The sequence below is a fragment of the Semicossyphus pulcher genome, unplaced genomic scaffold, assembly GCF_022749685.1.
Source record: "Semicossyphus pulcher isolate SPU_LCO1_2020_fin unplaced genomic scaffold, fSemPul1.0.p SCAF_18, whole genome shotgun sequence".
In the NCBI taxonomy this organism is placed as follows: Eukaryota; Metazoa; Chordata; class Actinopteri; order Labriformes; family Labridae; genus Semicossyphus; species Semicossyphus pulcher.
Genome location: NW_027211691.1, coordinates 20,850,589 through 20,863,497, shown reverse-complemented (window position 1 = coordinate 20,863,497; position 12,909 = coordinate 20,850,589). Strand labels below are relative to the sequence as shown.

The window sequence follows — 12,909 nt, the reverse complement described above, 5'->3', positions numbered from 1 at the left end:
ATGAATTGTTCCTACATGGTTTCGGACGTTAGTGTTGCATTTATTCTTTGTGTTTGGAGAGCTTTGTGAGGGAGACTGTATACGATGGATGTTAGAATATTATGGGAGAAAGACGGGGAACAACAAAGTCCTTGGTGGGATAAAAACTGTGGTGATGTTGTTGATGATTTAAATGAATAAGGAATAAAGGAGTGAAGAGAAGACAGTGAAGGCGGGAGGTTTCTGGGTGTTGTAAATGCACGTCAAATAATCTAATATGACAGAAGGTGAAGTTACACACAGTAAACTACTTATTTTCTAAATAATTTATTGGATTGTGATGCATGATTCATCCCACGGGTCGCTACCTTAAATGCATGCTGTTAAGTTTGGATTGGAACCTGGTAAGTAAATGTGATTATAAGGGTGCTAAACATTTAGTTTCCTTCAAATTTCACTGTGATACCTGTGGAGTAGCTTAGCATCATTTACTGTTAGAAAAACTCATAATTTTTCATCAGTGCAGGAACCTCATACAGCCTCTGCCTGAAACGACTCAGTCAGCTCTGTCCCTTTAAGAAACCCCGCCCCTACAAGCCCGCCTTCTTCTGATTTGAAACTTCAGCCACGTTTAGTCTGGACATCCAACATTGTAACATTATATATATGTCTTAAAATGAGAAGCAGCATAACACCCCCTCTTTAAAGCAATTCCTGCCTGTGACGTGTAATCTCTCCATCATAAAGACATAAGGTAATAAAGGGGACCAAACAGCAGCAGCTGATATTGAATTTGACTTTAGTTGAGGTTGGCAGAGACGGACGAGCTGAATAAGCACGGCCGGCTTCAGGCCTGTGTAATCAGATAGTGATGCCACAGCATTATTAGCTGTAGCAGGGAGGGTACAGCTCCACTGCGAGGACAGCAGCAGTCTGTAAAAGGGACATCAGGGCGGCTTCAGACCACAGATCAGTGACATTTGTTGTCTTGTTTCTCTGCAGCCTGTTAGCATGAAGAGCTCATTAGAAGAAGACCTGGAGTTTGGTTTTAACTGATAAAGTTAAAGAAGCACAACATACATGAGACGTCAGGCGAGGGTCGGGAAAATAAAATGATGTGATATTTATGAGCATCACAGTCAGCATAACGGGCTTTTTAGCTAATGAGGCGACTTCACACAACTCGTAACTCAAATTTGATGAAAGCGCCGCCCCCCTCCCCGAGTTCTCTGGGTAACAAACCTTGAGAGCCACGTTCAAGGGTTCACATGGACTTGTTTTTTTTTTATATCAAAGGCTTTTAAAGATATTAATATCAGAGCGATTCTGGCCGTGGTAAGAAACACTCGGAGCCTTGTCAGACAAACGCTGGATTTAGCGCGGCGCAGAGGAGGAGGAGTGTGAAAGTGCTTTAAGCTGCTGAACTAAATGAACAGATTAGAAGTATCTGACACGGAGGGGACTGTGGTGTTTTTTAAGAGATGCTTTTCTCACATTACTGAAACACTGAGAGCACATTTAGTGCTCACTTTAGAGCTGTAGCTGCAACATTTATTCCTCTCATACCGAGCCAGAAAAAGGACTTCTCTCGCTCTGCATGAAAAGCTTCGCACAGTTGATTAACATTTTGAAAGGCAGATTTTATGCATGAAGTTTGTTGAGTAAGTTTTTATCTCAAGCTTAATTATATCAGCAGGGGGCCACGGTGTCTGCCTGGCATCAGATATTATAAGGCCAATACTGACTCCATATTATCTGCTATAGTCTATAATCTACTGTAATCTATTTAGTCGATGTAACTTTGCTTATAAGCTACATTTTTTCTCAAACCTGAAGCCCTCATCTGTGTTTGTTGTCCTGCTACTAGCTTGGTCGTACACTGTTGAGTCATTCTGTTTCTGTGTATTCATTCAGTATGTTGTAGCGATGCTGCTTTGTAGTTCATGGAGATGTACCACTTCCTCTGTCCTCTCTGTCCTTGCTACACCTGCTGCATGTCTGTTTTTGAAAAAGAAATAGATCCTTTGTTTCTCTTCCAGCAGGTTTTTTTTAATATGTTAACTTTTTTGGAGAGTTTTGGGTTATATAAATAAACCTAAATTTGACTTTAAGTAGTGTGTCAGTGTGTTGGTCCGTTGCGTGTCAACATATGAGAGCAAATAAAGAAATGTGAACACTTACTGTGTCTCTTTGGACACAAGAAGTAATGTCTCTGTCGCTTTAAAACGGTCTCACAAGCAATTATATCCATTTCAGATTCATTAAATTACTTAAATGCAGATTTTTTAAAATGTATTAATTATTTCTTCGTCTATTAAAAGTTTGAAAATGACATCAGGTTACATGAAAGTCCAGAAAGGTGATGTTTACAACCGTGTGTTTGTTCATTAGTCTGAAGTAACAGTTAAAGTGATAATGTCAAAGAAATAAATGTCTGTTAAGTCACTATCCATCGCTGAATGAGGTAACAGAATGGTGATTGAGCCTATGGCCCACTGATGAAAGCCTTTGCATTTGCAGTATTACAGACTGGGTGTCTCAAGCAGCGCCCAGTTAGTGACGCGTTTTCTATCAGCCAGCTGTGATTGGTCTGCCAGAGAGGGTAGGCGGAGCTAAGCGGCTGCTTTTCCGCTCTCTGCAAGTGTTGCGAGTAAACAGTAATCCACTATGGCTGAACAAACAAAGAAAAGATGGATGACTACAGATACAACTTCAAAAAGAAGTGAAAATCCGACGAAATAGAAACAAACTCGACGCTCAGATGAAGCAAACAGTCTGAAAAGGAAAGCGACCGTCAGCGAGGAAAATCAAGAGTTACAACCGGAGCCGACCGTGGACGTCACACATGCAGCACTGTCTGGATATCTGGGAAGTGTGCTCCTGCAATTACCGTTTATCACCACAGGTGCCGCTAGAGAGATCGGAGATGTTGGAGATTACAGCTTTAAAGAACCCAAAGATATTCAGTTCATTGTGATATAAACCACAGAATATTAGTATATCCTCACATTTGCTGAGCTGAAACCAGTGAATATTTCGCATTTAAGCCTGATACATACAAAACAATCAATCATAACCTTTATCTCTGCACTGATTTATGTGTGGCAGTAACACAGTGCGTCCCCTCTTCATCATCTACCTGTGTGTGCGTTGCCTCTGGTTGAGCGACGCCGTGCGTCCCGGGCTGTTCTGCTGGCCGTGCTGGCTGCCCAGGCGGGCGGGGCTGGTCATGTAGTCGTTGGGCACCGTGGGCGGCTTCACCGGCTCCAGGGTCTTGTAGGACGTGTTGCGTCTGCAGCGTCCGAGGATGGAAAACACAGTCAGCTTTAATAGTAGGATTTATAATTCTTGGTGTTCACTAGAGGGATGTTAAGTCTCTCCTGGCTGGATGTGAGTTCATATCAGTTTACTCTCTGCATTAATATCTGATTAGCACGGCCGACTGCTGCTGTGCATCAGACAACATCGGGTTCATCAGGGTGTGAGACCTGTCAGATTAAAGTTCACAGACTTTTTCGACTCAGTCCCTTTCCTTTGGCTTCACTTAAATCAGTTTTGTCATTCCAAATGTTTATATGAGCCAAAACCACGAATCACAGCCATCACGGCCACACTTAAATAAAATTATAAGTCCTGGAGCATCTCGTTAGCTCGGTGGGTGGTGTCGGTTCACTGTGTTACTTTTCATCTCACATTTATTCATCTAAAAACAGCACAAATACTACAAGAGCATCCAATAAATAAAGAAAACAACATATTTTTTAGCTGCATGTTCTTGAATTCCCTCCATAAGCGTTCTGTTTTTTTCATTCAGCGTTTCATAATTAAAGGATTAGTCGTCTATTCTTGGTGAAGAAGTGGAAATCTTACCCGAGCGTGCCGCGCCCTGACATGGGAGGGCTCGGCGGTTTCTGCGTCGGCGGATTGGTCCTCGATAGTGTTCCTCCTCTGATCGCCTGATTGTTTCCATGTTGCTGTGGTTAGAAGAGAGACGCTTGTTTAACACAGAGAAATTGTGGGTGATTACTAGTTGTATGACAAAAAATTAATAGTTATAGGCTGCCCAGATGAAAACAAGTCAACAGCAGTGATGGATATGATTCAGTCGGGTTGTGTAATGCCGACACAACTTGTGTTTAACTCTGGGTGTTTGCTGCTGATTGCAGGTTGGAAACCCGGCTTCTTGCAAAACTTTAAAAACATGCAACTACTAATGAACTACAGCAATTTAGCAACATCCTGATTTGTAATGTTGCAAATTACAAACAATAATTTGCTCACACTTTGTCTGGGAAGCCTATAAACATTTGAAATGAGCTACACAACATTTAAGGACAACTATAAGACGTAAAGAAAAAGACATAAGTTGGTAAATGGACAAGGGGGACGTTATAGAGCTTGTGTGTTCTGGTCTAAGAGGACTACAGTACAAGTTGGTTAATGGGAATAACATGGGAATGACAAAGATAACCACATGTATAAGGGTCTGCTGTTAAAGGGAGTTATCAATAATACAATGTGGTACAACGGGTCATGTGACAAACCACACTTACCTTGGCTTTTAGCCACTTATGGAGGCAAAGGAAGGAAAGACAGAGAGGAGAGAGACAGAAAGAGGGCATGTCAAAACGGCCATGTCTCAACACATCAGAGGAGTCAAAGTACAAGCGAGCGGGGAGAAAGATGACTCCTCGTCGTATTTACACTGAGTAAACATTTTGTAAGACCTGGGCAGGTCAGCAGTTACTACCAGAGGAAAACACCGTGACTGTTGCTCCCCTTAGAGTTACAGCACCACACCCAGTACAACAGTCAGGCTGCAGGAAATCACAGGGATCTGATGGCAGAGCTATTGTGAACAAGTGAAACAAGTTTGAGCTTAAAGGAGCAATTCTGGAAAAAGCCACTGTGAGTCAACGTTGGTGTTCTCTGTAATCAATAGGAGCAATAATATTTGAAATTGGCGCCATAGCTGCGGAGAAAGTTGTACAAACAGCTTGTGGTTTCGCCCATTCTACATTCCTACAACAACCAGAGTGCATTGCGGCCCTCCCTCTGAAAGGAACGGCCCAGCGAGAGACGCTGGAGTGAAATACTAACGTTTTTGCTGCAGGCAACAGTTCAGAGCAGTACAGAATCTGAAATACGACGAGAATATACCGGAAGATCGTCTAAAAAATCTGCACTTGTGTGTGACAATTTTGAACGAGACATGACATCGGAGGGGGGCGTCCTAGATTGAAGAAGTGTAGTTTAGCGGAGGGCTATTGGAGAAGCGGATCGTGTCCTCCTAAGGCACAGAGCGAGACTGCATTTTTTTCCTACCATAATGGCATTAGCTCCCCATGGTAACATGATAGGACTGAGGTTGAAAATCGGTGAACTGGCCCTTTAAGACGTTGTGTACAGTACGTAGTGGCATACGAAGGTCCGTATTTAACACGACACACAAGAAGTCCTCTCTCTTTCTGTATGTGCGTTTCTCAAGCATACGTGGAGACGCTACATATGCCTACAGCAGCTGCACAGCGCAAGTGGAGGATTTTATAGTAATCAGCTAACCGTGGATGAAGATCTTGATGAAGAAACATGATAGAATTAGTCGCCGATATATTTGGGCGGCCGCCCAGGTGTAGCCTATACGTGGGAAACAGTGGGGGAAGTAAATCTCCCTGAGTGCGCACTTAAAACAAAACGTGTGTGTTCATCCCAGTAATGACGGAATCCATGTCGTTGGCAGAACATGACAACGGTGGCGGTATTGAAACCGGCGCACCGCCCACCCCTTATTTGGACGCATCATATTGTAAGATTATTATATGACTGGAAACAATAAAAACATTGTACTCGTGTGTGCAGATGTCAAACAGAATATAGAGGCAACATAGCAGCTGGGTTTATCTGCGTTTGACAACTGCAGAGTCAAGTGGCTCATCTATAATGCAGCTTCCCCAGTGGCCTCTGCAGAGAGCATTGTAGCATCAAAGCACCACAAGAGCAGGAGAGAAAAAAAACTAAGGGCGAATTCAAGGCAAAGGTCAGAATGAAAACAGTAAAACACCTTCAATCCAGCTCTTTAACATTCAAATTTCATTCTCCCCGGGTTATCGCAGCTAGGCGGGACTCTATTTACAATGTAGGTCAGGATAGAAAATGCCAAGGCCTGCCACTGCTTTCCCTTATCTTTCTGGGAAATGCAGCAACTCTGTTTGGCTGCACAAACCAGACAGTCGGTGTGAAAAAAGCTTTAGTCACGTCCAAGTTGAATCGTGGACAGACAGGTTCAGATTAAGGTCATTATCAAGTCCAGAAGGCTTAATGTGTCGAGCCGGGGTGGAAATGTAGAGCGATGCAGCCTGTCAGAGCTGGGCGAGGCTGTCGGGTCAATGTCCAGAATATGAGACAAACTACTTCATGGTTAGAGAGCGCAGTAAAGATACATCATCAATCAACAGTAGCAACTAGCTCTTTTTATATATAACTTTTTGATATTAGCCCAACAGCTGACCGTTAATGACCTATCAGAGATGTCTTACGTCCGTCCTGCTGCTGCTGCTTTACATCAAAAGATCGGAACTGCACAATCATTGCTTTTGTAATTATGCAGTTCTAATAAAAGCGATGATTGCAAATAGGCATGTGCAGTTAGTGCTAGAAATCATCTATGAATAGCGACAGCATCATTTTTAACAGTGGTTTGTTGTAAATTTAGCAGGAAGTAATGCGACGAGGAGAAGCAGCTTAATTGAGTGGGAGAGGCTGCACACCTACAACGCCTAAGCGATGTAACAAACTCAGTTACAGTGATATCTGCTACTATGTGAAACGTTTCTTGCACTTTGTGCAGAATAATATCCGGCTGCTGTTTCAATAATTTTTGATGCTTTCTTTATTAAAGCAGCTTCAGTTAGTTTGTCTGCACTGTAAACAGATAAACTAGTCGGTAGGGGTGGGAATCGCGTAACGATACGACACGTTATCCACGATAATTCGCGACTCTGCGATAATTGATATATTGCAAGACAATCATATAATGATAAATCACGATATCTAATTAACTATTTTATGTTCACGTTACCCTCATGCATGTCATAAGCGCCACCGCATGGAGTCATGAAGTAGTGACGCAGTGAGTCAACCTCACAGGGAAATCGGTTTAGAGCGCCGAATAGTTGTCAATTAAATTAAAGATATTTGGCGCCAGCCTATCGATAATTGTATCGCACGAGTCAGGACGACAATATATTGTTGTATCAATATTTTTTTCCCACCCCTACTAGTTTGCACTTTGCTGTATTGTGTCACTAAATCAACCAGAGTATGAAAATCCTGACATCTGTGCATGCATAAACAGAACAGAGAGATACAGTTAGAACCCCGAGCTACCCCTTTAAGCTAATCTTCTCACCTGAAAGCTGACACGACACTAAATATCCAAGGATTGCAATCTAACTTCACCTGACATCGTTGTCTCTGCGTTCCCGAAAGCCCCACTGACTAGATTACACATCAGCTGACTGGACGAGTAAATTTAATCTTTCATATTAAAGCTAAAAAGCATCGTGTCACTGTCGGAGCACCTCGAGATGCAGGAACCGCCCGATCTGTCAGATTTCACATATTATTAATATGATGCTGCTGCGTTCAGAGGAGACTCTCTTCAGATGACTTTCACCTTCTCTTTTCTCTCACTTCCTCTCTTTTCCTTACAGCCTCTTTGGATCCGAGAACAGCGTCTATTAAATAATGCACGCGAGCGCTGCGTGATGTCTCTGTTGTGTGTTACAGCTCAGGCTTTGGTGTTAAAAACCGATTCAACATTTAGGCCAGTGCAAACACTCAGGCAGCTGCAGCGCGGTTCCCAGTTCACCGGAGGCAACACACATGATTTAAACTCCCATTAAAGTATCGATCCTGGTCGGTAAGTAAACCACGGCTATAGATATTCTATACAAGCCCGGCATCTGACAGCAGCCGTCACAGGGCTCTGTATGAATTAATATGGAGTATTGATGGGCTGTATTGATTGGCTCTTTGGGCTGTGACATGCATAGATGAGAGGAGGTGAGTGATGTAGGAGTGCTGCCAGAGCGTGTGTGTGCGTGTTCCTCATCACATTCAATAACTAAAATGCAGCATTGGTGAAGACATTCAAAAGAGTAAATCCAGTAAGATTAGGCCCAGACTGATACATGATGTTCTTAAAATAGACGCATCAAACACTCTTTAAGTAGCCGCGAAGCACGACGGTTCAATTTGACACAATTGTGCAATGACGTAGTGCTTACTTCGTTTCCAGCAACTATTTATTCTTACACTGTAGAGTCAGAAATGTGGATGATTATCAAAAAGCTCACTGTGATTTTGTCTAATTTTTGGCCCGAGGTTATATTAAATGCATTCATCATTTTAAAGCTAAAGAAAATGATTAAATTCTCCCTCGTTTCTGAAAACAGTAGATAACACAATCTCACCTCGAAGAGCACTTGGTAATTATTCTGCAGCTTTTTATCATATCGCAAGATCTTCATCAGCAAATGGAGTTGGCCCTGATGATACCTCTTTCTTTCTTTAATAATGAAAGTTAAAAAAAACATTTACAAATCCACCATATTGTGACAAAAGGGTAAACTCCATCTGCCAGTGAAGAACATACACGATAAAGAAAACTCCCAGATCATTATTATGCTACATGGAAATACAGGTGAGATTGTTTTGTCAACAATAGAATGAAAAAATATAATCAACCACTTTAAGATGTGTCATTAAATTAACCTCCTGAGACCCGAGCTTTTGTTTGCTATGCATTTTTAATTTCTCCTACCTTTTGGGGATTAATAGGACCTAATAAGTATAAAACCTAAGAATTGTCTTTGTGTTACATTGAAAAAGTCCTCATGTGAGTACCTTGTGTATAACGGTGTTGTAGCTTGTTGCTGTTGATAAAATAAGTCAAATGTGTCTGCCATATCAAGCTACAGCTGTTAATACGCATTAAATAAACAAGTTTCAATCATAAAATCTGAAGAGGTTTTGTACCTGGTTGAGTTTTCTGTAGAGACCGACTGTAACACATTTTGGGATCACGGCCATCTTGAATGTACACTGATGCTTTTGTGACCACAGGGTGGTGGACAAAGTGTCCATGAATGAGACCAACGGGTCTAAGTTTCGCAGAATTAAATATTATAGTGCTGTGAAGCTAAAATGTAATGTCCCCGTATGAGGACGCAGGGTCTCAGGAGGTTAAAATATAATTTTAACTGTTTCCTGTCAGTGTATGTTTTTTTACAAAGCACAACAGTTTTTAGCACTTAATACCGATAAGAAGAGGGAACCGCAGGGTCACTTACAATAGGATATGTGATACGTGGCCTGCGATAACGATAATGTCACAATACAGCGATTATGAAGTAGTAGCGCCAAATATTTGTACATTTTTCGCCAGCATATAGCACGAGTCAGGACGGCGATAAATTGCCGTAGAGGCAGGACTCGGTTAGCTTAGCTTCGCATAAAGACTTCACACAGTGGTGAATGGCTCTGTCGAAAGTTTCTGTATCTGTCTCACGCGTCCTAATTTACATGTTAGGTTTTTTTAGTTACCCCAGCACACAAACTGAGACCTGCTGTAAATATAAAGTAGCAAACGTTCTGCTTTTATGTGCAAGTATATGCTATTAACAGGCCTTTCTCTGTTGTCACGTCACAGCGCTAAGCTTCTGGTCCGCACAAATAGTAACAGCAAATGTACGAGACGCAATGGGTTGATAATGGGTTGTGTGAAGGCAGATTTAGGACACAGCCAGGCTAGCTATTTCCCCCTACTTCTACTTTTCATGCTAAGCTACCCTAGCAGCCTCCTGCCTCTAGCTTCATATTTAGCATACAGACATGACAGTTGAATTTGTCTCTTTTAAGCTGAGAAATACACCCAGATAAAATGCTTCTCTCCCCATTAGCCATCACACCCTTCCAGCATGACGGAAGCGTCCGACCTAATTCGCTACGCAGTAAATTGCGACTGACACAGTGGCTTTTATCCTGCCTTATCAATGCCTGTAATGCGACGGGACGATAATGTCGGGCCTCTAATCCAATCTGTGTGAAAGCTGCGATTGATTGGCTGATTGATGGGGCAGAGGACTGTCAGGAGGGAGGATGGAGATCGCAAAAACGCCTGGGGCCATCAGGAAATGATGTCATTACCACCACTTTCAGGACGACCCAGTGACCCCTAAAGCCAGCCCTGATGGCAGAGAGGCGGGATCAGAGATTCTACTTGAGTTTATCACATCAAAATCAGCTCTGCTGTCTTTCAGATCGAACTGATGTGGATATAAACTACAAATCTAATTGTAACGACATCATCTTTCACAAAGGTTTAGAGAGTAACTAGAGTACGAGATTACGAGGGAGGTCCGAGCCTAAGTGCCTTTAAAAAGGTCCCACAAATTTGCCATTTTAACAGCACTCCAAGAATAGAGCTGTTTTCTGAAAGCTGCATGATGTAATCTCTTTTTCAGTTCCTCTCCACCCCCAACCCGTTCCCACCAACCCACACTGAAACATATTCCTGTAGGGTCAGAAGGGGTGCTTTCTGAAGATGAAAGAGAAAGCACAAGAGATGGAGCGAGAGCCAGAAAACGAGTCAAAGCGGGAGCGAGAAAGAGAAGGAGAGAGATAGGAGTACCTCTGGCAAGAAGGAGAGGAGGGGGGAGGGAAGAAATTAGATATAGTAGAAGAAGAAGAGAAGCAGAGATAAACTAATGGAGAGAGAATTGAGAAATCTGATGGAGAGCAGATCTAAAGCAAAGACATATAAGTGAACCTTTTCTCACCTTTACGCCATGGCCAACATCGTCCAGTACATTGTAGTCAATGGGCTTCCTGATGTACCTCACCGGTCGCTCCATATTAGCTGGCGCTATGATCTTATGGGTCCTCGCCGTGTTCTTGTTGGTTGTCAGGATCCCGATCTCCCGCCTGGCCACCTTCTCTTTATGGATGTCCACCGTCTGTAAACGACACAGAGAGGAGGATGCGATCGATGGAAACACATAGACACACCGTCCAACATGGTCCTCTGGGACTGAATGGACTCGTCATAGAGCAGATTAAGGAGGTTTAATGAAATCATGAGGCTGCGCTTTTCATCACCATGGTTGTAATCTTTTTAGAACATCCAACGCACACTCATACGATCGATAATGACCACAGCATGAGGATCTTCTTTGTACTGAACCTTTCATTCAGCAAATTACTGAAGAATAACTACGTGGAAAAATTCATAAAGCAGTGAATCAGAAGTAACATTCGTCTGATGATCCAACAATACGTTAAATCATATTCTCACTAATTTCTATTGGCAGTTAAAATGTACTCTTTCAACTGGCTTTTGCTAAATGCTAGAGCCAAATTGTTGTGCATTATTAATGCTCCCAGAGACCGAGAGTGTGTTCCTACTGAAATTGCACCAATGTTCGATTAATAACCCAGAAGTACTTTAAAGATTGCTTTAGGAGACCTGGCACACGGCTGGCTCTAAATGACAAAATTAATGTTTTGTAAAACAGAACGTTGATGTCATTGTACCGGTGTTGATAACATGCAGGGTGCAAGTTGGCGGATATTAAGAACACTGTGTTGTGTCCTGAAGAAGAAGAAGAAGACTTTATTAATCCCTGAGGGCAAATTAAATTTTCACTCTGTTAGTAGCAAACACGCTACACACACTTCCCAAGCACTAATGGAGAGATCTCAGATGTGCCATGAGCAGGTGGGACATTCGGTGCCTTGCTCAAGTACACCTCAACAATGCCCAGGAAAGGAACTGGCACTTCTGCAGCTACCGGTCCCAATTCCACGGTTGGTCTGTACCGGGACTTGAACCGGCCACCTTCTGGTTCCCAAGCCCTGCAGAAGGAGCTACCGTCTACCTCCAATGAATGAGGCGATGGAGCTTCAGTTTCTGGATTTGGAACCTACTTTTGACCCCTGGTACTTCGGAAAGTTCCTACAATATACAATATATGTAACCTAATGCAAACCTAAAGCTTCAATCAATAGACTCTAGGGAAAGAGAGCTTGCCTAGCCTTAGCAAATCATCTCCCGACCAATACCGAGCTATAAGGAGAAACACTGATTGATACTTGTGATTTATAAACCACGTTTATGTTTTCCCACTGTATTAATCGTTGAGAATTCCAATCAGAATTTCCAAAGGCCAAGGTGACATCTTTGAATCGCTTGTTTTGTCGGAAAAATAATCCAAGACCCACAGATGCTCAACTCTCTCAAACCTGAAATTTTTGCTTGGTCAACAATAATTGATTATTGAAATACCTGAAAATTAACTTTCCGCCTTTAGAGGGGAGTACTGACTATCTTGTTCCAGTCGAGGGAAATCTCTATCCACCTATGGGTCCGCTACTGCTGAAGGTTTCTGCCTGTTGAAAGAAAGTTCTTCCTTGTTGCTGCTGCCAAGTGCTTTTTCTAGTAGATGTAGTTGGGTTTCTGTGAATGCTATTAAAAACATGACGGTCTACAGCTTCTACATATGTGAAGTGTAGAGAGAGATAACTCTCGTTGTGTTCAGATGCGTTATGAATTCATTGATGCTCCAACACCCCTGTAACATCTTCTGCAGATCTCAACACAATTTCCATTCCCTGCTTTGCATTCAAACACCCAACGAGTCGAGGGGAGTCCCGGAGCAGCTGGCCTTCCTCTAAGAGATGAAAGGCTGTAATGTCTGCTGAGGGCAGACCAGTAAAGCCATGGTCTCTCACAGGGGGGGAAGGAGTCAGCGACCAGCCCCAACAGAGGATTCCATTCATGCCAAAGGGATCTGGAGCTGGACTGAGCTCTGTCTCTTTATGCTGCCGTTCCACTGTATGGCCGACTTAGAGTTTAAGTATCACTCATCC

At 42.7% G+C, this 12,909-nt stretch overlaps 1 protein-coding gene across 8 annotated transcripts in view; it reads right to left on the bottom strand.

Moving 5' to 3' along the window:
- Positions 1–12,909, bottom strand: part of abi1a (abl-interactor 1a) — a 62,817-nt gene that overhangs the window by 17,766 nt on the left and 32,142 nt on the right. For 5 of the 8 annotated variants that reach the window (XM_069667283.1, XM_069667285.1, XM_069667286.1 and 2 more), the window contains exons 3-6: positions 10,821–10,997; positions 4,533–4,547; positions 3,850–3,953; positions 3,119–3,271 (exon numbers count right to left, since the gene is read on the bottom strand). In XM_069667283.1, coding sequence (XP_069523384.1) covers positions 3,119–3,271; positions 3,850–3,953; positions 4,533–4,547; positions 10,821–10,997 — 449 coding nt within the window. The remainder of the gene's footprint in view (positions 1–3,118; positions 3,272–3,849; positions 3,954–4,532; positions 4,548–10,820; positions 10,998–12,909) is intronic. The other 3 variants (XM_069667284.1, XM_069667282.1, XM_069667287.1) reach the window with 1 other exon arrangement.